The sequence below is a fragment of the Dermochelys coriacea genome, chromosome 1 (genome assembly GCF_009764565.3).
Source record: "Dermochelys coriacea isolate rDerCor1 chromosome 1, rDerCor1.pri.v4, whole genome shotgun sequence".
NCBI classification, from domain to species: Eukaryota; Metazoa; Chordata; order Testudines; family Dermochelyidae; genus Dermochelys; species Dermochelys coriacea.
In genome coordinates, this window is record NC_050068.2 from 116,651,835 (window position 1) to 116,678,058 (window position 26,224).

The 26,224-nt window shown below is 40.3% G+C and overlaps 1 protein-coding gene across 2 annotated transcripts in view; it reads right to left on the reverse strand.

Moving 5' to 3' along the window:
- Window positions 1-3,435: 3,435 nt before the first annotated feature.
- Window positions 3,436-26,224, reverse strand: part of TMEM182 (transmembrane protein 182) — a 53,427-nt gene continuing 30,638 nt past the window's right edge. For both annotated transcript variants that reach the window (XM_038386802.1, XM_043513104.1), the window contains exons 4-5: window positions 17,325-17,462; window positions 3,436-5,073 (exon numbers count right to left, since the gene is read on the reverse strand). In XM_038386802.1, coding sequence (XP_038242730.1) covers window positions 4,838-5,073; window positions 17,325-17,462 — 374 coding nt within the window. In that variant the 3' untranslated portion in view covers window positions 3,436-4,837. The remainder of the gene's footprint in view (window positions 5,074-17,324; window positions 17,463-26,224) is intronic.

Below are 26,224 nucleotides of genomic sequence, written 5' to 3' on the forward strand. Positions count from 1 at the left end.
CCACTGGCCAGGAATGGGGAACTGTGGCCAATGGAAGCTTTGGGGGTGGTGCCTGCAGAGAGGGGCAGTGTGCAGAGCCATGTGCTCCCCGCTCCTCCTCCCAGAGGCTGCAGAGATGCATTGGCCCCTTCCGGGAGTGGTGTGGGGCTGGTATAGGCAGGGAGCCTGCCTTGGCCTTGCTGTGCCGCCCGACGGGAGCCGCCCGCAGTAAGTGCTGCCCAGTGGGAGGCTGCACCCCAGCCCTGAGCCCCCTCCCAGAGCCAGCACCCCAAACACCCTCCTGCACCCCAACCCCTTGCCCAAGCCATGACCCCCTCTCCCAGAGTCAGCACCACAACCCCCTCATACCCCCAAACCCCTTCCTGCACCCCAAACCCCAGCCCTGTCCCTCCTCCCAGAGTCAGCACTTCACACCCGCTCCTGCATCCCAACACTCTGCCCAAGCCTGGAGTCCCCTCCTGGACCCAAACACCCTCCCAGAGCTTGCACCCATCACTCCCTCCTGCACCCCAACCCCAAGCTCAGCCCAGAGCCTCCTCCCACACTGTGAACCCCTTGGCCCAGCCCAGAGCCTGCACCCCTCTCAAAAACCCCAACCCCTTGCCCCAGCCTGGTGAAAGTGAGTGAGGATGGGGGAGAGTGAGTGACAAGGAGGGGGGATGGAGTGAGTGGGGCGGGGCTTTGGGAAGGAGCGGGGCCTCATGGAAGGGGAGGGGTAGATCCTTGGTTGCCCTTACATTCAAAAAGTGATCTTAGGCGTAAAAAGTTTGGAGACCACTGTCCTTGACCATCCCTGATAGGTGTTTAACCAACCTGTTCTTAAAAACCTCTAGTGATGGGGTTTCCACAACCTCCTTTGGAAGCCTGTTCTAGAACTTAACTATCTGTATAGTTAGAAAGTTTTTTCTAATATCTAACCTAAATCTCCCTAGCTGCCGATTAAGCCCATTATTTCTTTCCCTACCTTCAGTGGACATGGAGAACAACTGATCATGATCCTCCTTATAACAGCCCTTAACATATTTGTAGACTGTTATCTTGTCCCTGCTCAGTCTTCTTTTCTCAAGCATGCCCAGTTTTTTTAACTTTGCCTCACTTCCTTGCATGACTGAGTAAGGGTTGTGACAGCCTATCACTTAACACCTGTGTGAGAGCTAATACTTGGGATCACCTATTAAAAGAGAATAAGCAGCTGTTCAAGGATGTGGAAAGCAGCACAGCTATTACTCACATGTTCTGTTATTAACAGTTTACTAACACATTGTGGGGCTTTTTTGGAGTTTGTGACTAATAGCTAAACACCCTACAGAGTAATAAAACCAGATTCTTTCTTTGTTTCCACAAAGGAGATAATTCCTTTGTCTCACTAATTTAAATATTAATAAATTACCAGGAACCTAATGAAGATCATGCTCAGCCGGAACTCGAGCAACCTGCCTAGAACTAGAATAAACTAGGGAGAATCTTTCATTGTAATCTCAGCTACAGCAGCATTTGCCATTTTGTGTCAGTCCCTTCCTCTGGAACTAATAACAGCTGCATCAAATGGCTGGCAGAGGGCACTGCTCCACAGTGTCGCCTCTGCATTGTTCTCCACAAAGTGAATGCCCCTCGCAGCTTCCTTTTCGCTGGGACCCAAGATTCCTAGTAACACCGCCAGCCTCCAACATAGTCCTGTGATAGGATCTGGTAACAAAATATTTGTTATTATTTATTTATCCCCTTTCACAATCTTTTTCCAGATAAATTAGTTGATAAACATTTTTTTTCTCACTATTTCCCACAGACTGGTCAGCTGAGAGATCAATTAAAATATAGATACGGTTGGGAAAAATTCATTTGACGAATTTCATCAGATATTTAGATTAAGGCATTTAACCATTTTTAAAAATCTTTTAAAAACACCACCAGTGTTTCTAGATAAACATTAAATCTGAAGAATACCACAGAGCAAGACTCTCTAGCTAGCCTGCATTCCTGGAGTCCTTAAAAGGACGTTTCTCTGTAATTAAATTTATTGAAAACCAAAGTACCAAAGGCTTTTAGGCACAGCCCTGAAAAAAAGGCAGTGTTCTTAGCTTGACGCATCAGGAAACAGCACCTCTGAGCACCATTCCCTCCCTTCTTCCCCCACTTTACTGCTGGTCTGCAACAGCAGCATATCATAACATTCTGCCCAGTGGCTCAGCCCCACCGACTGCTGTATTGTGAGTGTGTGTAAACAAAGCCCCTCTCAACCCAACTAGCCAAGTAGCATGCATGACAGGTGTAAGGTGTGGTCTTACTCTCTCTTTAGTTCTATGGGCTTGTAGTGACAATCTAGCCCCAATTTTTTTTTATGGAAATTGGAGAGACTACTCAACCGGCAGTAGAACCAAACAACCAAATCAGATCCTCAGGTGGTGTAAATCAGCAGAGTTTCACTGACCTAAATAGAGCTACTCTATATTCTATATGAGGATCTGGCCCATGATGTCTCAACAAAATATCCCATAATCTGACTACTGTAATTTGAATAAATGAGAAAAATGGGTTTCAACCAAAAAAAGCCACCATTCTTCCCCTTGCCACCTGAGTTCTGCCGTAAGAGCAGAAAAGATTATGGAAATTGAAGTAATTGCTACATCACAATGGTAAAATAATTCCAAAGTGTGAATTTGAGTGAAAATGTCCTGAATCTCAGCCATTTAGTACAGGCACAAAGGTGCTAGAAAGTGAGGGTAACCAGCAAAATGGAATATTCAAGCCTTTACTAAAAATTATCATGCTGTTGAGACGTGAGCAACATAATCCATTCAAAGAAAGGCAAGATTCCAAAGTTCAGTAAAAAGGCATCACTGAATTTTCAAGTGAAAAGTATGGGAACGACATGTTGTACATCTCTCCTTTATCCTCCTATTTAGTTTATGCCACTGTCTGGCCCAAAGTGCACCATTAAGGAAAGCTGAATTGCATGTAGGTAGCTAGCCAATTTAGCTACATAATAGAAAGAGTTCTGAAAATGCTCCTAGGCTGAATTAAGGGCTCCACAGGAGCCTTTGGCTCATTCCTGGAAGAATCTATTAGTTGCTCTTGCATACATTGTAAGGTTTGCAGGAAGGACCCCAGCTCTGAGGCTTCTCAGCACTCCACAGCTTCTAAGGGTTGCAGGGAAGTGTGTCACCCCTGCTGACCTCCTAAGGGGTTGTGGAGAAGGATTCCCTCCTGGGGAGCATTGCACAGGGTTTGTCAATGTTTTCTAGTCAAACAGCTCTTGATCATCAAATTGACTCACACAATTGACATTGAATATCTAAGGTTATAGAGAAAAAAAGAGGACATACTGTATTATTTGAGAAACAGCATATGATCATGTAATTCAGGACAGGATCATAATACATCTGCAGGGGGCGGGAGGGGAGGGAGTTAATTTGGATTGCTGCTGGATTGCAAGCAACAGACAATCTATCCCACCACATCTTCTAAGAGGTCACTATTTTCCTGACAGTTAGAGGTGCCATTAGTACTCATAACAGCTCTGAACTGAAGCACTGGATACTAGAAAAAAACAACATACAATCTTTATGTTTCTCCATCAACTCAAGACTACTTTGCACTGAATTACAAAGTGCAGACTCTACCCATGCTCTCAGATGAATTGAATTTCAACCAGAACTAGTACCAAGCGAAAGAAATTCCCCTAATATTAGAACTCTACCCCCTCCACTTTAGAAATACAAGCACCTACACTCATGCACGCAGGCACAAACACACACAGCCAGTTATCTCCAGTTACATAATGTAGGTCCAAATCCTGCTTCCCTCCTCACTGGAGTAGTCTCATTGCTTTCATTGGGACTATTTGCAGGCAAGCAGGATTTGGTCTATCATGTTGTAGATTTCATATACAAATATTTAGACATTTGAGGGCTGCAGAAGACGTACATGTTCATGCACTTTATATTGTGTTCATAATAAACATTTTTAATTAAAAATCTCATTATACAGCAATTTTTCACTATTTAAAGTATGTAAATCACAGATAATGTTTGAAAAAGCCAATCATCAAACATACCTACAAAATGTCCTCGTAAAAACTTGATTTAAAAAATGTACACAATATGTTTTATTATATAATTTTGGCATACCTTTAGTTAATAGTTTAACTATATTATTTTGGCTTACAGAACCATGCAACAAATGAACACAGATTTCAGAATATAGAAGAATACAGCTTTCAAATGTTTACATAGCAGAAAAACATATCATGTTGACAGTTAAGCTATTACATGTAGATACTAGCCCCAAATCATTATTCCCTGGAATCGTCTTCTCTACTGCCCAGTTCACGTGGATACTGCATGAACAACTGTACTCTATTTTTAAATGCAGAAGTGTTTGTTCATATTAAAGCAAAGGAAAGTTTTGAAAAGGGGGAGAGGAGGTGGATTAAATTACTCTGTTGAACACTTGTTTTCCTCTGTCTTTACCATTCTCCACAAGGACTTTTTTGACAGTGGCACAAAGTAAATGGATAAGACAAATGTAGAAAATCCTGATTTGACCCATTTTTATGTTGTTGGTGATTTTTTTGCCCTCCTGTGTTTGCAGGGAAATCTAATGCTGCAACTAATGTTATGTGGAGAACCAACCTGAAGAATTTAAAGAAATTGGATAGGAATGAAAGTTATTTTTTTCCTATAGTGAGTTTTATGTCCCATAGGAACTTCTCAATTAAACAAGTAACTTAAGCAATTCTAGAAGTGCCTCTACAAACGCTATATAGTAGTAGCGGCAATAATGTACATAATTTGTGTTCCAGTTTAAAAATTTTATCACAATCCCAGTATATCCATTATTAGATGTGTGATAAGTCAGAGTGCAGTTGAATAGTACGCCCTACTAATAGGAAGAGCATTCCTGCAATCAAAGCAAAAAATATTCCTATAGGAGCCAGTATGAAAGACCAGCCATAGTGCACATAAGCAACAAAATTTGGGCAATCAATTTTTTTCATATTCATGTAGTTTTCCAGATCAGCCATTGCCTGGACCCAGATGACATACATCACGACCACCAGTGAAAACAAGATGCCTGAAAAAGAAACATCAGAGTTTTACTGTTAATGGATATGAAATAAATAATTATTATATTTACCAATTATGGTATCACCTTGGAACCAGTCAATGATCGAGTCATGTTTGCTAAGTACTGTTAGCTATCTTCACATATTTGTTGCCTACTGCTGCTCTGAGCAGTATTAACTTCCCCTTTTTTGTTTCTGAACTGCACCAGAGGGGCACAGGGAAGCATCAGCCCAAAGGGAGCCAATTGCAAAAGTGCTGCTGGTACTGGTATGCAGTTCAAAGCCACAATGAAGCAAAACAGCAACATGTTTATTATGTCTTGGATTTGGCCGGGTATCCACTGTATTGTACTTGAACCTGTGAGGGCTCTAGAGATACCTCTCTGCTCCCCAAGTTCAGGGATTGCTTCTGTGTCGTGATCTTGTGCAGGACGTCAAGAAGGTGGGAGGGAGACTACTGCATTCCCTTCACCTCTTTTATATGTCCACGCCAAGACACTTCACAATGGCACCTAATGTCAATGGCATCATTTAGAATGTATTCAGTTCAGAGATTCCACTCAATCATTTTATGGGCAAATACTGCAGCATCACACTGGAAAAGTCCCCAAAATTTCCCTCTGGAATAAGACTGCAATATGAAAAAAATTAAAATTTTAATAATAAAAATGAAGTTGTATGTTAATATTTACATCAGATTTTCAATAGCTTCCTGAAAGGAATTCACCATAATACAAATGTCCTTTTCCTCCTTTCACCATTCTGGAGATCCCTTGGATTGCTAAGGGATTGGATCTACTACTTTATGTACCAGAACCAGGTAGATGGAGCCAAATGCACCACCACTGCTGGCTGAGGTATTGGTTACATCCCCACTACCACATTTTATTCCACGGAATATTAGTATTTCAAAAATACGACCTTGCAGCATGGATGCCGGACCGGAGTTGGGGATCATCTGTTAAGGTAAGGACCTGATCCTGAATTTTTTGCACACTCCAAGACTCCCATTTATGACAATGGGAATTCTGGGTATACTGAGATTACAGGATCAAGCCCTCAGTTTGCTGCCTTCCAGTTGTTCAAATGTTAAAATGTTCGAGGGATGTTCTACTTACTAAATCTCCATTCCATTATGCTAATATGAAGATTCCACTGTTCAGTAATATTAAAAAATACTCATTCATGGGCACTTTGCAACAAAATATGACAATCAATAGATTGCACAGGAAAGAGCAGGGAATTGGGAGTCAAAGGCTTCTTCTGTGTTTATTCCAAACTCTGCCAAAGTAACATAAGCTAAAATATATTGAGATGTTGTGTGCCCAATTTGAGCCACCTTGGTACTAATTTTCACAGCTCCCTTTGATTGGCGTGGCATATCCCGGCACTTCTGAAAAATCAAACCAAGGATGGGCACCCAAAATCTTTTGTAAAATTTTAACCTGAATTTCTCTGTGCATCATCTGTAAAATGGGGATAATATTTACCTACTTCAGAGGTTTATTGAGAGACTTACTGTTGGTGGGACCCTTTGAAAAGACAAGTGCTACGTGTTATTAAATAAATAAAGGGGTTTCCAGCCAGACATTCATTTCTGGAATGTGGTAGCAATTTGTGAAAACTGGAGGTCAATTATTTTCTACCAGGAGCTTGGTTTTCCAGGTCTCCTAATATGAAGTCAATTGCTATCAAGTAGTTAAATATAAAAGGCCTAAAACCAGCTGAATTGTATTCATGAATCATTAGTCAACCCAAATTCAGAAAGTTAAGTGCACTGACATGGTGCTTTATTGTCAAAACACAATACATTTATACGGCCTCATGAACATCTGACAAGAGACAGCTCACAACTGTTTAAAGTTTATGAAAACTAGACTTTGAAGACTACCAAAAAAGAGCTAAAGTGGTTAACCTGAGGCATAATCAAACCATGACTTAAATTCCCAAAGGATCTGCAATTTTAATGAGATTGAAGGCAAGGAGAAATGCTATATAAAGAGTGAGGCAGGTCTCTATACACACTGCCCATCTATGAAATACACATTCGGGATTAGTTATTTTCCAAATGCTTGATTTCATGACAAACTCAAAAACCCCAACTCTACAAGGTATAAATTAAATTTTGAAAATCTTTTAAGCAAAATGTTGCATAAAGTCAACCTTGATTAAATATAGTACTGATGTTGTATTAGACATACAACTGGTATTAGTGAAACAATCTGAGATAGAGGATCACCTTAAGGCAAAACATGCACAAGAAGAAATCAAACTGCAGATTCTCTGAATAAATGTGAAATTGAGCAAGAGAATCTTGTAACAGAACACCTAACAATAACAGATATTATAGAGGACTAGCACAAAATTGGAACCAAACGGAATTATAGAGGACACAGTCTAGTATTTTTCTGTGTAACAGGAGAAAAGTCTCAGGGCCAAATACATTAATGGAGTACAGCAAAGATGGCGTTAGCCAAGACAGTACCCAAATATTGAAAGATGCCTTAATAATAATGTGACAAAATCCATACACAGATTAAATTATCTCTTGGCAGATGGTCAACTGTGACTGTCCTTGGGGTACCGAGGACTGGAGTCACCTTGTTACCTCCTGCCTCTAGTGAGAGGTGGCCTTGCCCGTAGCAGATGGATTGTTAGCTTCCTAACACCACCAGCCTGTCTGCCATTCAAGCACTAGTCTCTGAGCTATGCCAGCTCTGTCTTTGCCTTGCAGGTTAACAATAGGTGCACCCCACATCCCTTTGAAGCATTCCCCTGTGATATCCAGCCCCTGACACTGGCTTCTCACAGAAATCCCAGATCCTCTGCCCCCATAGTAGCATTTCACCCTAGTCTACTAGTTTTACCTTGAATCACTGCACCTGTAATGAAACAAGAGAAGGGTTATTTAAAAAGGAATAGAGATTCCACTAGAAACAAATGAGTGGTAGAAATAAGTGGTTATGAAACAAAACAAAATCATAAAATGCGAACTACATAAAACGCCTACACTTATTAACAGTCACCTTTCCTATGTAAAAAGAAAAGGAGTATTTGTGGCACCTTAGAGACGTGCCACTAGTACTCCTTTTCTTTTTGCGGATACAGACTAACACGGCTGCTACTCTGAAACCTTTCCTATGAAGTAAAGTAGGTGTTCCCCTCACCGTTCAGTCTTTCAGAGAGCCGACTGGTTTTATAGGAACCAGGATGCAAACTTTCATGAAAACACCCCTGCTCCATAATGTCTCCTCTGTTAATGGATATAGAGTGCCCCTCCCCACTGTGTCTTATACTGAAACAGTCTTTTGTCTTTATTCTCAGGCAGGGCAATCCCCTGTCTATTGTAATATTTCTTTTTTACCTCCAAGTGGTTTTGATTATTTGCAGTTGTCTCTGATGTTTTCCATTGATAGTCCTGGGGTGGAGCAAGGCTAGACCACTGAACTTTGCATTATATCACCAGCTAACCATGCAGGGGTGACAACTCCCTCCTGCACCACAACATTATCCCCTGGTGACTGACTTTTACTTGAAGTCCACAATGCATATTTTGACTATAGTTACATTATTCCTTAAGTACTACCCAGACACACATCTCACAATGATTATGAGTTTCGATAAGTTATGAGCTTTCTGTGGATATCTTATGTTATCCCTTCTGGATAAATAACCTGGAAGAGATGTGTTCGGTGCAGTGAGTTTGTTAAGTCTGAAACAAGAGTTGTTTGCAAAGCACAGGGGACCTTTACCAAGGGGCCTACACATCATATCAACACCATACCTACAGATCATTTTAATTCCCTCAAAAGAGAGTACAAGTATGACCTCAGTAGCACATGGGCCTTGTGCTGGCCCTCTCCACAGGGATGTATTTCACCCAGAGTAAGTAAAAAGGTGAAGTGGTGACATAGGTGCTTTTATTGTAACAACAGCTAACAATAACCAGTCCTTACAGACCTCTAGCACTTTCAATCTCCAGTGCACTGTGCAGCTATGTACTAGATAACATGATTAGAGCTTCTGATATTAAAAATGACTGATTCCTGAAACGTGATATCTTACTATCAGCACCGTGAAATGTGATATCTTACTATCAGCACCCTTTATACTCACAGCAATAGTGAACAACCCTTATGAATTGTTAAGTAAGGGCCCAACTTTGAATAGCTGCAGAGAGGGGAGCAAAAACTGCAAAAGGAGTGAAGCAACATAGACTAAGACAGATATCATCATGTGATTTCAGAGCAGGGCATTGAGACTCATGTGTGCCAAATTGTAATGCAGGGAAACCTGCTTAAGAAAATGTAACCTAAGCAGAGAGAAAAATACTTCTGGAAAAGTGAGAAGGAAATGAAAGGGACCTTATATAAACCATATTTGTTAACTGAGGGACTAAGACCATTTTTATTGTTTCTAAGTGCCCCCAGCAGGCAATAAGGACTAATAAGTTTTCTGTCTTTTAGTTTATTGCTGAATTAAAGTCAGGCAAAAATTGGACAACTCAGAACTTAAATCCTTGTGCATTCCATCACAGAAAAGAACACATAAAATGGGTTGGGAAGCAGAATTTAGTAAGAGGCAAAACCCCAATTTTTTGCTCATTTCATCCTGTAGTCTGAGATATTAGAGAAAAACACCCTATTAATGGCAATGTCAGGATCTGAGGAGCATTTGCATACAGTGTTCGCTTTATTTCTAAATCATCTGCTTGGAAACTTCTGACGTTAGGGTTGGAGGCTTCCTTTTAGTAAACCATCCCTATGGTAAACCACACATGTGTGCTAAACTTTAAGCACATGTTTAAATTTCATTGTCTTTAATGGGACTTTCCTCCTGTTACCCATACTTAAGAGATAGTGATATTGATTCAAAGAGAAGCTGTTTGCTTAAGGGTTTTAAACTGGCATCTAGTACCATTGTACGCAAGTACTTCATTTTATATACAGGGAATATAATAATTTTTAAAGGAAGTTTCTCTACAAGGTAATAAGAAAAGCATAACTAGTTTTGGAGTTTGAAGCTTTGAGACAGCAAGCTAAATCAGCATAACGCTGTATATTCCCTGATATGTACAAGCTTTGGGCCTCATTTTGAAGCTAATTCACTAGTGTAAATCACAAGAAATAAAGTCAGTGTAAACCTTATATGAGTGAAATCAGAATTATGTGCTTCATTTGTAATAAGTATTTATTTAGATAAAGTTTACATCACTTGTGGAAGGTTGCAAGAAATAATTTCCTGTTAAATAATTTGCTGTGGCTGCTCCATCTTATTTTTATAGACACAAATTTTCACCACTAGCTCATCTCTCTCCTTCTAAATATTAGCCAGGCCAATAAAAATCTAGCAAGCATTCATTCAAAGCGTAATTCAAATCTCAGTTCATTACAAAGCAGAATGTAGCAAAATGAATATCTTTATTGGGGAAATCTTATGCTGACCATCTGTCATGAACTCTCTTGGCCAAGCTTCCAGCCAAAATGACTGAGATTAAAAAAAAAAAAAACCCTCACAATTTCATGAAACAGATATTTTTAGCATTTCACACTGTGGTATATTTCTACATTTTTCAGCTTGTAGACCTTTTGAAAAGGGGTGAGTGTCTATTTGCCCTTGCAAAGCATAGAATAAAACAGCAGTTGGATGAATCAGGAATGATGGGTGAAATTATTTCTAGAACATGAAATATGTCTGAGAGAGATTAGGATAAATAAATACTTTCCCCCTCTTTTCTTTCCATTTTGCATTTATTTTTTTTAAGAACACACATGTTTGATACACAGCACTGTGCAATGTGATAAGGCATGGACTTCTCTGAGGTCACTCTTTTCTGTCGTTAGCATTTGGTCTTTTGAATTTCTTTCAAACAAATACTTTTGCATATTGCAGAAGAAAAAGAATACCAACCCTTTAGAAATGTCTATGAATTCAAGAGGCAGTTTCTTGGCCTTTAATACTCATTCTTCCCTCGTAGAAATGCCTTTCACTTGTCAAAGGAAAATGTCTGTTTATAGCACAGATCTTTCACTACATACACATGAAGACAACAGGTGCTGGACAGAATGATGTGAGCCTTTTGCTTGTGCCTAGGAGATTAGAACTCCTCTAATTTTTATAATCCCTTTTTTTAATTTTATTTTATTTTTATATTTTTTTTGTCCTCAGGTTTACTTCAGACTTCTCTCACACTCTAACCGCTGTCATTATCATTCCTGGGACCTTTATAGGAGATAGTGACGGACAAATTCTGCTCTTAGATATGCACACCAGATCTCACGTAGAATAACAATGGGGTTGGCATGTACATCGGAGGGCAGATTTTGGCCCTAATTGAGCAGCTAAAAAGACGACAATTCCCTTCACATATTCTGTCTCTATCTGAAAAAAATTGAAATAATCCTCAATACATTTCTGATCTCAAGTGCCCACAAGGGCCTGATCCTGCAATATGTTGTGTGTCTCACGGGGACTAGTGAGTCCCATCAAGAAAGCTCTAAATTCATTCCAGGAGGTGCACAATACCTTGCAGGATTATGCCCATGGTAATTATAGGCTTTATTGCTGTCAGTGAGTATGTTATGGAATGCACCCATTCCCCTTCTGTAATATATTCACACAGGAGGCAACCATAATGCAACTTACTGCCTGCACTATGAAAGCCACTGTTGTTGCATGCACTGTAATGCTGAAGGAGGAGCTCTGGCTGCAAGGTCAGCATTCTCAGCACACCTCCTCAAGCATCCAGCAGGCATTATTCCTTACACAGGCATACTGCCTCCCTCCACACTACTCGCTCATACACACATACACACACACACACACACTTACACTTGTTCCTTACTGGTTCTAGCAGCCATATTTTGGTTCAAAATGTACCAGTCCAGATAATGTCACAAGTCATTCTCTTCAGTATCAGTCCTGGTAAATCAGAGTGGGATTTTGTCCAATTTCTCAGCTTTTCTTCATTATTATTGATATTTCAGTAGTGCCTAGATTAGGTCCCTAGTGACCTAAGTACTGTACAAACAAATAATGAGAGGTAGTGCCTTCCGTGACACATTTACAATTAAAATAGACAAAAGGTGGGAGAAGAAATGGAGAGATGTGAAGTGACTTGTCCTTGTCACTCACTAGACCAGTGTCAGTCAAGAATACAACCCAAGTGTATCCAGTGCCCTATCCACTAGTTTATACTGCTTTCCTACTGCCTCATCACAAATGCAAAAATTCTGCTATCTCGCAAGTCCAGACTAATGTTTTCAGAAAGAAAGAAAGAAAGAAAGGATTCTTTAGAGTGTAAAAAGAATAAAGCTGTACAAGAGAGACAAGGTGGGTGAGGTGATATCTTTTATTGGATAGTAAAAGACATTACCTCCTCCACCTTGCCTCTCTAATATCACAACACCTCTACTGCATAAAGATTTACAAAGCATTTAAAGCTAGGAAAGATACCCTATGATTTCGTATAAATTCTTAACTTTTAAAAAAGAAATGATGAAGTGGGAGCTAGAGGAACAAATGCAAATGTTTGGGGTTTTTTTAAATAATCAATAATAATAATAATATAAAATACTTAGTACTTGTGCAGGGCTTTCCTTAGGTAGATCTCAAAAGTCCTTTAAAGGGATGTAGGGATTATTATCACCATTTTACTCAGAATTTGGGCCGGGTATAGATAGATAAAGTGGTTTGCCCAAGGTCATGCTGCAGGACAACGGCAGAGCCAGAAATCGAGCCCAGAGCTCTTGGTTTCTACCTCAGAGAATTTATCTCCAGATTTTGTACAAAATAAAACTTGTTAGGTACCCCAACATTTATAGACTGAAACAAATAACTAAGACACATAACTTACTTACTAGCTTACATGTTTCATGACATTTGTTTGTTACCTACCCTTGTTCCCGATATATTGGACACAACATCCCTATTCATTGTTCTGTCAAACCATCTTATCTTGTACTAAATTGTGGTGTATCTGTACTAACTTTGAAATATAGTTACATATTTAATGTCTAATATGCTAGCAACAACTTTGCCAAGTTCATATACTGGACAGTGAACCTTTAAGAATCTGCTCTAATACATGGCCTGACTTTAGTTTACAGCCTTTGACTTAGGCCTTAGATCTTGCACCAGGCCCAGTACTTCAGACTCCCTCCCTCTACTACAAAATGATACTTCATACTCTCCAAGACTGACAAAGCAATGCTTCAATACGATGCCCATATCAATTGTGCACTTGTACATTGGAAGACTATATATTGTGTAATATATGAGTTAAGAGTAAATGTTTCAACTTCAGCTCTGAGTGTTTGTGCTTTTGTAATATTTACATTATACCATTAAAGAGGAGCCGATGAAGTGTAGTGGGGAAAGGAGGTAATACCCTTGCAACTTAATAACCTGCCAAGATAGTTTTATTTTTATTGAGAAAGTTGTACTTTGATGTAAAATGGTAACCAGTTCCAATGAGCTATGGGAGTCAATAAGTGAGGGAATAACATAACACTGCTTATTCTTTTATGTAAAATGTAGGCACCAGTACAAAAGGAGACAGAAAACTGGCAGGAATATAGAAGAGTATATTTAGGGCAAATTCAGAGATAAGTTTAGAGGGACTCTAAGTTGCTATAAACTTATGCCTTTTTTGGCACCCTTCATGTATTTTCATAGCAGCTTAGAGTCCCTGGGGGTATGTCTACACTGCAATGTAAGTCACCAAACCCCAATGCCATCTGCACACATCTCTCAGACTCAGGCTTGGAACGAGGATCTTAGGATCCTGTGGGGGTGGAGGGTCTGAGCCCATATCAAGCCAGGACTCAGGGTTCAAGCCCTATTGATGTGCAGTGTAGATGGAGTCCTGCTTGAATCCTGAGATTCCACCAAAAGTATCTCACAATACCATGGGCCAACTTCCTTTGTCCTCTCTATCCCAACAATCTCCAATCAACTCAAGTAAAAACACCATTAACCGTTCCATTGTCTTCTGACCACTGAGCTGCAAACGCACCATCAGAGAGCCTTCTGTGTTTGCAATGGAGATTGAACAGAACAAGCCTTTTGCAAAATGCGCTGCTTCATGGTTATGGGAGCACTGCCAAATTTTGGTGACTCTCTGGCCTGAGGCTAGCACAACTGTGGCTTTTAGTACAAGTACCAGGAATGAGCATGCATACAGCAGATAGTGAAGAAGCCGGCAGCTTTACACATTTTCCAGACCGGTAACCAGTGCAGGGAGTGTATTAAGCAGCTCAAGAGCAAGTACTGGATGACCAGGGATCAGAACCGCACCTCAGGCAACTCACCAAAAAACTTCTCATTTTATGAGGAGTTTGACCGGGTACTGGGCACTGCTCCCAGCAAAGAGCCAATCATGGTGCATGATGACCTGGTCAGCTAGTATGGTGCCCTGCTGGCCCCAGAATCCAGCATGGGGATTGATGGGAGTCAGCAGCAGGCACCGACTGAGGACCAGGAAGTCATTCTGTTGCTGAAACTGGTCCCAGAGCAGGCTTTGGATCAGGATCAGCAGCAAATTCTGAGTCCATACTCAGAGGAGCTGTTTAATATTCCCACAAGGAACATCCCGCTGCTGAGTCTGCAGCAGACACAGAAGGGACAGAAGCTGCCCCTGATCCCAGTAAGTTCCTGGCTCCAACTTAATGTTAATTGCTACACTAATGGGAGGTATTTCTACTCTAAGAACCAATGCAAATGTTATGAGAAACATTCTGCAAGCCACGGCATCTGCTAATGGTCTAGTGCCTTGTTGTCCTCCTTTCCCTCTCCTCCCCCACCACATGGGGTTCAAAAGGGTGCCTGAGAAACGCAAACAGGCAAGTACACCCTGTAAAGAGTATTCTTACTGGAAAAACACAAATTTTTGCTAGGGCCATTCCTGTTTCTTAAAAATAATAATATCACATTGCCATGCATTTAAGCTTGCTGCTTTAATCCGCAATAGTCTATGGAGCTGCCTGGAAACAGTGAACTGTGTGCGTGTGTTTGGGGAAATGTTTTCCATTTCCAGAACAAGTTCATTTCAATTAGATGTAGTCCATGCCAACCATAGGTGACAAAATCTTGTGTCTCAAAAATGACTGTAGTTTGAATTTTTATCCAGAAATGTGCTGGCTGCGGGGTGGAGGAAGGCTGTGGAGGTCTGCGTGTTTGCATGAAGCCACAGCAGGATAAGCCAGGTGGAAAGCCAACGCAGCATCCTGTTGATTACTTCATGAATTCTGATCCAATCGTGGGTGCTGATAGCTGCAAACTTTTTCTGAAGCAGGAACCCCACGTAGGTAGTCACATTCTGGATAAGGGTGTATTTTCCACGGCCACCTCACACTGACATTCTTTTATGCTCACTATCTTGGGGTAAACCACATGCCTGATTTCCTCAGAAACCTCTGCCACACCTTACCCACAGTCAACCTTCCAACACCAAACTGGTTGGCAATGGACCTATAGCACTCTCGGGTGGCCAGCTTCCAGATGGCTGTAGCAACCCACTTTTGGACCGGCAAGGGAGGCCTCATGCATGTATCTTTACGCTGGAGGCTTAGGGCAAGCTGCTCACAAAGCTCCAGAAATGTAGCTTTCTTCATGCAAAAGTTCTGGACCCACTGCTGGTCATCCCAGGTGTGCATGACAATGTGATCCCTCCAGTCTGTGCTTGTGACCCTGTGCCAGAAGCGCTGGTTTAAGCAGCGGGCATCAGCAGCTATAACGAGGGTACTGAGCAGCATCAGACAGTGTTAGTCTGCCATGCAAGTGTACTCTTCTCCTCTGCCTTCTCTTCTTCCTCCTCCAAAGCTCTATCAGGTGCCTTTGGTGGGTCAGAAAAGGCTGCCAAAATGTCCACCAGCATCCCTCCCTGTTTTCTGACACAGGAGTGAAAGCACAAGCAAGAGAACTTCTTGAAGAGGGGTCTCCATATTGCTCGACAGGCTGCACTGGCAGGCTGTTCAAACTTCCTCTAATGTGCAGAGTGGGCAGTAAAGATTTCCCACAGTGAACCATGTTCAAAAGGACTACAGCAGCCACATTTCAGAAAGGCACTAGGGAGTCTGGGATATGGCTGGTTTGACTCAGGTCTGCATAGTGTAGTGTGGATGCCAGAGCCCTAAATTCGAGCCCCAGTTAGAAAAGTCTTAATGTAGGGTTAAGAATGAGTGTAGACACTCAAGCCCCAGATTCTCTAACACAGATCAGCTGATTCATGTTCAACTAACCCTGGGTTTACATTGCATTGTACACTTTCACCTTGGAATTTGGCCAATAGTTTTGAAATTTTCTCAACACACATCCATCCCCAATTTAATAGGCCTAAATGGACTTTGCCTCAGCGTATTTGAATATATGTTGTTTGTGTTTATTTTAATGTATATTATACATCTGGACACCATCCCTTTGGAAAATTTTCTTTCTGTACTCTGATGTGCCAGAACCAATGGAAACACACAAAAACTTCTCCAGTTTTTTTATTGTTCTGCTCAATTTAACTGGGCTGTTACTATTCCTGTTCAAGTCATATTTTACTCTTCATCATATTTCCTGGATAATAATTGACATTTTCAATAAAGAAAATGTAAAAAAAAGGACAATATGCTAAGTGTGTAACAAATGAAATCTAAATCAACACATGAACTTTAACTAGGGGACATATTTAGGGACACCAGAGAGTCAGAAGAGCCTTTAAGGTTACAATTTCACAAGGAGATGGGAAGTCATCTATAAGCCATCCTTCGTTGATAATTATTTTAGAGCTACTATTTATTCAAGTTTCACTTTACAAACAATACTCCCATGCACTCCAATCTCATTCAAAATCTTTCTGATATAATGCTCATATGAATGTACTGTGGCTTGCAACTTCAACAAAGTCCATTATGATCGTTTTTCTTGCAAAACTATCACCTTCAATCAAGCACTCGGAAATCATGTTATCATGGGCAGCACTAGTAAATATTATTTCATTTTGTTTGTGAAAAGTAGTCTAAAATTGAAATTAATTGTGTGATTTAACTTAAATCTTGGGGTCTTTATCTTAACCCAAATGTAACTTTTATACAGATTTATGTCTAAGAAACTTTAGAAATAGCATCTCCAAGTGAGGCCCTTGACATACCCAGAGCACTGAAGTATAGGATTTTTTTTTACTACGGGGGCTAATCAGGTAGATATTTAGAAGTGGGGAAAACAGCCCCTCTGTGTTGACAGCTACCATTGACTAAGTGTACATGATACCCACCTGCAGCGATGAAAATGCCTCCTCCTGCTTTGTATAGCATATGGCTGGCAAAGGGAGCTGCACAGATGATGAAGAAGCTGGCCACCAGAACAGAGATCACCCCCAGGAGCATGAGCACAGTCCAGATACCACGATAAACTGGCAACCAGAAAAGACAAACATCCTTAGAACTCAAATACAGTTTTGTAATAAAGATTTTTTTTTCCTCTTTTCATTTTTCTTATTATCAAGCCAAACAGTCATTCCAGGACTGCTTCCATTGAGTATATATTTTACCATGTGGACTGAATTAGTTTTGAACCCTAGATTTTATCTGGTGATCATGAAATATATAATAGAGGGGTATGAAACCCTGGAACTCTGTATTTACACAGTGTATGTATGCTTAATAGGTTCATTTATTGACCAAATTTAAGTAGTTTAAAAATGGTGCACCAAAACGGTAGCCAGGAAACGTTTGGATTACTGCTCAGCTTGACTGGATACAATTGTTCTACCAAAGTTGAAGGGGGGAGGGGGAAAGTAGTAACATATTGAAATTCTTAGTGCTGGGCCAATATCACCACTAACAATCTAAGATCCTGCCCTGAATAGTTTTTAAGAAATCTATCACAGCAAAAATGTAAAGAAAAATGTAAATGATGTTTCTGAAGAACAACTAAGTGCTTTTAATCAGACCCATTCTGTCAGTAAAGCTCTTTGTACTTTATTAAATTCAAAATGTAAAGTTTCAGAAAACCCTGTTAGTCAAGGACAATCCATGCTGAATTAATGGATGAAGCTGGTGATAAATGGGCTAAGAGTTTTGTAATATATTGGCCAAAAAAGTGTTTCTAACAATAATTTTTTAACTGGGTAATTGCACGTCTCTTAAGCTAAGTCATCATTTGACAAAGGCTAATATAGCAAAATTAATTCTTCTTGTAAATTTAAGAAGGGGTGCACTAATGCAGCCCATTAGCCAAATTAGGAGTTGTTACAATCTCTAACTCTGATTCTGAGAACTGCAGAGTTCTAGAAATTCAGTTAGTAAAAATATTTCTACCTGGCTGAGGAAAAGCATGCAAACCAGATATCAACGAAGAAAAAGTGACTTCTTAGTACCATTGACCAATTGTTGGCATGACACAACTAAGCAGCTTTTACATTTGGATTTGTAAACTGAAAATTTCAAAATTACAGCTCTTTAGAAGCAGCCACTCTGGAGTCACTCCGATTTTGTCTAGACTAGGATTTTAAGGTGCACTGTAGGGTGTTAGTTAACACCTTCTAAGTAATATGTTCTAAAAGTCTTCAGGCTTTAACTTGACCAGCTTAGCTTGTGTTGAAATATACACTGCCTCGTCCATAGTAGACTTTTAGAATGTGTTAGTTATAATATGTTAACTAATACCTTCTTGTTAACAGAGCTTTAAATATTAATCAGACAAAGCTTCAGAAAGGTAATCATATTCCTGTAGCATCCATGGGCCAGCTCAGGGGTAGGAAGGACTGCCCTTCCATCATCTGTCCTAAAGTGGCTATCAGAGCAGCTAACTCTATTTTTAGGTTCACAGCCAGCGTAAAAGGTTCTTCCTTCACAGATAAACATTGATGGAGAGATCTCCTGGGAACTAGGGCCCCAGTTCAGTAAAGCATTTAAGCACGTATTTAAAGTAAATACATACTTACGTGATTTATTTAATGGACAGTGAATCATGGGTTGAAGGAATAACTCTCTCAAGGCCTACAGGCTTGGGCCTTTGAAGAAGTGTGATATTGTGATATTCACATGGGTAGTTCAGGAAGCTTCATCACAATCTGCAGGCCCATTGGACATTACTTCCCCATTTAAAACCTAAGCTGCTAAACTAGTCTATAACCACCCAACTATTTTGTGTTGATGGCTCAGGAGACTTGAAAGTCACATATAGAGAAGGACATATTGGCAAAAACAGACCTGGCAAAAGCTTTCCTCTCTATCTTTATGGTTGGTCAGAAAAGTAACATGGAATTGTTTCTGTTTTCTGAGTGGACAAGAACACAAGCACCTCCAGCATAAAAATTTTGGTATTTAATCTAAATATTTACTTTCTGGAACTACTCATAAAGGCAGCTTTGAAATTTGCTTTGTGTGAAAATTCTACTAGCAGACCGTGATTTGCTTAAATGTTCATGGAAAATGAACACAAAGGCAGTACAATGTAACTAATTCAGATTCATTAAAACCTTCACATGAGTAAGGAAAGCTTTCCCAGTTCTACTAACATAACTTTCTTATTAGTATAAACTAAATACCTCTAACATCTACATGTGGCAGGTGGTTTGTGTGTGTATATACATTTGTATGTATGGCTCCAGGTTTTTTGTTTAAAATATTTACCTATGATGCCTGCAAAAATAATGGAAAACTTCTATGACGATCCCAATCTCTTTTCTTGCAGCCAACACATTAATTGCCAATTTTGTACACTAGAAAGTGAAGCAAAGTTTGACAGGCAAGAGTATATAACTTTGCAAAATCAAAAATTGGGATTTTTCAAATCCACTATTTATTTGCCAAACCATTGTCTCTTAAAAGGGAAAAAGAAGAAGTCATAGTAAAATACATGGAGGGAAGCACTACTGGTAATGAAATACTCAGTTGTCAATAAGAAAAGGAGTACTTGTGGCACCTTAGAGACTAACAAATTTAAGAAATTTAACAAATCTCTAAGGTGCCACAAGTACTCCTTTTCTTTTTGCAAATACAGACTAACACGGCTGCTACTCTGAAACCTGTCAGTTGTCAATGACATTTGTGGTACTTGTCTGGGGAAACACTCTAAAATGGTGTGCCTCTTCCTGAAGGGCTGCACCCAAAAGCTGGTAACAGGCAACTTCTCTCCTGGTACCAAAGCTCTCAACTGAGGTGTTCTGTAGGATTCAGACCACTCTCCTAGCCTATTCAGTATTTACAAGTGGGATGGGGACAAACTGTGAGTCTCTATGGACTCAAATGCCAACAATGTTTAGATGATACTCAACTGTTTATCTTTCATCCATGAAGCCCTCTGTCATTCAGCTATCCCACTATCCAGCCAAGATTAGCATATGGCTGTGAAAGAGTTGGCTGAAATTAAACTCAAGCAAGAATGAATTTATTCTGGTAGTCAAAGGGAAAGATTTTACAGTGCTTGTCAATATGTGATGTCTCCACGAGCCAGGGAAGTTTGTCCCCAGACTTTAAGGTAGTCAGAAGTCTAGGAGTCCTTTTGTAGTGTCCACTGAAACTGGCCTCCCACATAGTGTTAGCCACAAAAAATATATTCATTCATCTATCACTAGTTAGGAAACAACATGCCAACTTGGCCAGGTGTCCATGAACTCCTTCCTTACTTCCAGACTGGAATATTGTAATTCCATATATGGTGGCTTAAAACCATCACCCTTTGAAAAGGCTGTAACAGGTCAGAATGGAGCAGCTTGCCTTGTCAGCAACAGTACCCCAGTACATTTCCACTCCACTGGGTTCCTGTTGAACAATGAGTCAACTTTAGGATCTCAGTATTCATTTTCCAGGTCCTTAAACACCCAGGATAACTAAAGGACACCCTCATTCTCCAAGATCTCACCAACTCCGCTTCTCAATAACAATGCAACTGTCTAAAGGCTTGTGTGTGCAGGAGACAGGTCATTTTTGGTGGTGGACCACTGATTTTGGAATACATTCCAATGGGAACTATGGATGACCACAAACCTCACTACCTTCAGATCCAAATGCATATCCCACTTCTTTGACCTTGCTTTCCCACACAGCAACACTTAATCTATTGGCATTTCCGGAATAAATACACCAAATCCCACCTAACTCACTCCCCTTGGGGGCAGAATAGAGTATCTTTATCTGATTATGTAACACACATTTTTGTCATTATTTTAAACTCTGGAAGATGTTTAGAAACCACATTGATGGGCCTGTCTAAGAACAAAGACTTAAATGTTTCAAAACTTGATTTACATGTAACATTGCCATTTTATTTTAGACTGATTGTGTATAAAGTGAGTACTCTGCATTAATACATTCTGAGCCATGGACATGTGCTACCACAGGTGCCCAAAATAAAATTACAAAATACTCCCAAATTGCACACGAATGATATGTAAAAACTTGCCAACCACCTGGGAAAACTAAGGGTCAAATTATGCAGTCTTTACTCAAACTGAATAGTACCTTAATCTACAAGTCAAACCACTACTACTCATAGGAATTTGGACATCAGTTTGCAAAACAGCCCATAGAAAGGGACAGTATGTTGTTGTGCTGCCTGAAGCTGCCTGGGATGGGGAGATTATAACTCCCCAAATCACTATCTCTCTGTCTCCCTGCTGCTCTGGAGAGTGAGTAAACTACAACCGGTCTATAAGTGTTGCAGCGTGCATTCCTCTACATGTCAGTGTGCTCCCAGGCATTTTGTGGCGAAGGGAGCAGAGTCAAAGCTCTCCCCATGCCCTCCCTCTCTACACCTATGTAAGGAGGGACATAGTAGTTCTGGGGAGACTGCTTGCAAGAAGCGACAGTATTGTGTGCCTGTGCAAGGGATTAAAGGGAAGTCTTACACCCCTTCTACTCTCTTGAGATAGTGCTTAGGATAGGCTATGTTCTGGCTCATAGTAAGGTACTATTCAACCGTAGCCAGGGTGGAAGAATCAGATCCTAAGTAAATTAATTTCCCAGTTGTACTGAGTTAGCTAACTTCAGTACTGTATTTGTAGTATTTAAGGCATTTCCTACAGTAAAAGTAAGAAAGTACAAGAGAATACTGCACATTCTGAGGTAACCCTATCAACAGTATTTATCTTACATACCACCATTTGATGGTGCAATAATTTAAAACTGAACAGTTCCATAAATCAGTTCAGCAAACTTTCCCATCATCTCAACACAGAACTTCCCTTGGGAGTATCAGGCAAGTCTAAAAATATAATTGTGCTTGGAACAAAACAGGAGAACAGGCTGTCTGTCTTTGTGCTCTGTTCCATTCAGAATAGAGTACAGGAACATTAACATTTTCATGTGTTACCAGTTTTCCAAACTGCTTGGCATGTAATTTTGTCTTTTTATTTATTTTTCCTGAAGAACAACATCTTTAGTCAGTAGTGAAGCACTCAGGTTGTTTTCTTGTTCCCTTATTAGCCCGCTTTATTCCAAAAACCCTATCATCTTTCCAACTGAGGATTAAGGGGATTCCCTTCAGAGTTTCTCTACATCATTTATTAATAAGCTGAAGTGGCTGGTCTTCAGCAGTGAACTGAATGTTGAGAAATGGTTCCCGTTGTAGCTGGGGGAAATAGCTCTCTACCCCTGCTAGCCAAGGAATTCATGATCTGGTATTTTAATGCATGCCTGTACTACAGATAGAGAAGAAAAGTAGTGGTATGTCTGATCTAGGAAGACTTAAAGGGTGCCTAATGTAACTACAGCAGTACAACAGTGTCAGTGAGGTAGAGAAACATGATAGGACATGATCATATTGGCTTCATTAAGCATTACTCTCAACTGTTTTAAAGCTTACATCAAGGGAAGTGAGAGGATTTTCCAAAGAAAGAGGGCATCCAAAGTATCACTGGTGACAAATATATTGTGAAATGTTATGCAGCTGAGAATGAGGACTTGAATAGTCCACAAAACAAACATCATGTGCAAGGGTGAAACTATAAACTAGAAACTATAAAACTATAAAACTCCAGAAACTATAAAATAAGATATTCTGGCATAGGCTAGTTGAGGACACAACTGTAACAAAGGTGTGCACAGATCTCTAGCTGGAGATCTTAATACCAAATTCATGAAACTATACCAATTATTTTATTAATCTTTCTGCTATACCTAGAATTCTAGCTGCAAATGCCTTAAAATTTGGTCCATTCAGAGAACACACTGAATACATTTCTGATAGTCTATAGCAGTGGTTCCCAAACTTGTTCTGCCGCTTGTTCAGAGAAAGCCCATGCTGGGCTGGGCTGGTTTGCCACTGCTTCCCGCAGCCCCCATTGGCCTGGAGCAGCGAACCGCGGCCACTAGGAGCCGCGATCGGCCAAACCTGCGGTCGCGGCAGGTAAACAAACCAGCCTGGCCCGGCAGGGGCTTTCCCTGAAAAAGTGGCGGAACAAGTCTGGGAACCACTGGTCTATAGAAAGCAACAATTTAAAGCAAAAGATACATTTATTAAAATACTGTAAAGCCAAAAGCCCTTTTGACATATGTATGGGTATAGGTATATGCAATCATGATAAAGGAGTGCTAACTGATTTGGAGAAGAATTGACCTGAACATTAATCCACAAACTCCAACACTGAACTAAACCTTGTTTTTCTTTACCTTCTTGTGTTCTACCAGGGACAGAAGTATCAAAATGTCCCCCCCAAAAATATAAAATAAAAGCTAGACGTAGAGGGCCTGATACAGCAGTGTAAATCAGGAGTGGCTCCTCTGAAGTCAAAACCAATGTAAGGGAGACCCTGTGAGTATTGGGCCCATCCTTTCTGAGACCCAGCTGGAAACAGTATAAATCTTGCCAGACAGTTTTTTCTCATAAGATTTCTATTACCAGCAATTACCCCTGAGTAATAATTACTTCCTTTTAAAAAAAACCAAAACACTGAATCTTAACGGTAAAATAAACACAATTTTCGTGCTGCTGATACATTTCTCTTAAATATTTCTCCCTGGAAATGTATAGCTGGAAGATTTCCTACACTGCAAGCTATTGGGCTCAAATATGTGCCCGTATTATATAAAACAATTCTTGCCCTGGAGATAGAAACCTTAGAGGTAACATATGACATTTTTATTTTCAAATGCCAGGGCTAATATTTCACAGACTAATCAATTAGACATGTATGCTAATTCTATTAGGTTGGTCTCAAGACAGCAACACAGCTGCCAAAAATTTGATTCAGTAATTAAAACATAATAGTTGAAAAAACTGAAATTCTCCTCATCTCTATGGTCATTGTGCATCCATATCATTATGTATTCTATGTTAAGTGCTGACAGCGTGGGCTTTGATACTTTGATACTGTATAAAACACAGACTATAAATGGTCAGACAGGATGAGGAAAAAAGCTAGTAAGGGCCACTGTTAGGGTTCCTTCCCCACTCTGAACTCTAGGGTACAGATGTGGGGACCCACATGAAAGACCCCCTAAGCTTATTCTTACCGGCTTAGGTTAAAAACTTTCCCAAGGTACAAACTTTGCCTTGTCCTTGAACAGTATGCTGCCACCACCAAGCGTTTTAAACAAAGAACAGGGAAAGAGACCACTTGGAGACCAAAGTCTTCCCCCAAAATATCCCCCCAAGCCCCTTTCCTGGGGAGGCTTGTGAATAATATCCTAACCAATTTGTTACAAAATCATCAAAGACCCAAACCCCTGGATCTTGGACAAATCAGTCAGGTTCTTAAAAGAAGTTTCATAGATTCATGGATACTAAGGTCAGAAGGGACCATTATGATCATCTAGTCTGACCTCCTGCACAAAGCAGGCCACAGAATCTCACCCACCCACTCCTGCAAAAAACCTCACCTATGCCTGAGCTATTAAAGTCCTCAAATCATGGTTTAAAGACTTCAAGGAGCAGAGAATCATCCAGCAAGTGACCCGTGCCCCATGCTACAGAGGAAGGCGAAAAACCTCCAGGGCTTCTTCCAATCTGCCCTGAAGGAAAATTCCTTCCCGACCCCAAATATGGCGATCAGCTAAACCCTGAGCATATGGGCAAGATTCACCAGCCAGATATTACAGAAAATTCTTTCCTGGGCAACTCAGATCCCACCCATCTAATATCCCATCACAGGCCATTAGGCCTATTTACCATGAATATTTAAAGATCAATTAATTACCAAAATCATATTATCCCATCATACCATCTCCTCCATAAACTTATCGAGTAGAATCTTAAAGCCAGATAGATCTTTTGCCCCCTTGGAAGGCTATTCCAAAACTTCATTCCTCTGATGGTTAGAAACCTTCGTCTACTTTCAAGCCTAAACTTCCTGGTGGCCAGTTTATATCCATTTGTTCTTGTGTACACATTAGTACTGAGCTTAAATAATTCCTCTCCCTCTCCGATATTTATCCCTCTGATATATTTATAGAGAGCAATCATATCTCCCCTCAACCTTCTTTTAGTTAGGCTAAACAAGCCAAGCTCCTTAAGTCTCCTTTCATAAGACAAGTTTTCCATTCCTCGGATCATCCTAGTAGCCCTTCTCTGAACCTGTTCCAGTTTGAATTCATCCTTCTTAAATGTGGGAGATCAGAACTGCACACAGTATTCTAGGTGAGGTCTCACCAGTGCCTTGTATAATGGTACTAAAACCTCCTTATCCCTACTTGAAATACCTTTCCTGATGCATCCCAACACCACATTAGCTTTTTTCACAGCCATATCACATTGGCAGCTCATAGTCATCCTATGATCAACCAATACTGCAAGGTCCTTCTCCTCCTCCGTTACTTCTAATTGATCAGTCCCCAGTTTATAACTAAAATTCTTGTTATTAATCCCTAAATGCATAACCTTACACTTCTCACTATTAAATTTTATCCTATTACTAATACTTCAATTTACAAGGTCATCCAGATCCTCCTGTATGATATCCCGGTCCTTCTCTAAATTGGCAATACCTCCCAGCTTTGTATCATCCGCAAACTTTATTAGCTCACTCCCACTTTTTGTGCCGAGGTCTGTAATAAAAAGATTAAATAAGATTGGTCCCAAAACCGATCCTTGAGGAACTCCACTGGTAACCTCCCTCCAGCCTGACAGTTCACCTTTCAGTAGGACCCGTTGTAGTCTCCCCTTTAACCAATTCCTTATCCACCTTTCAATTTTCATATTGATCCCCATCTTTTCCAATTTAACTAATAATTC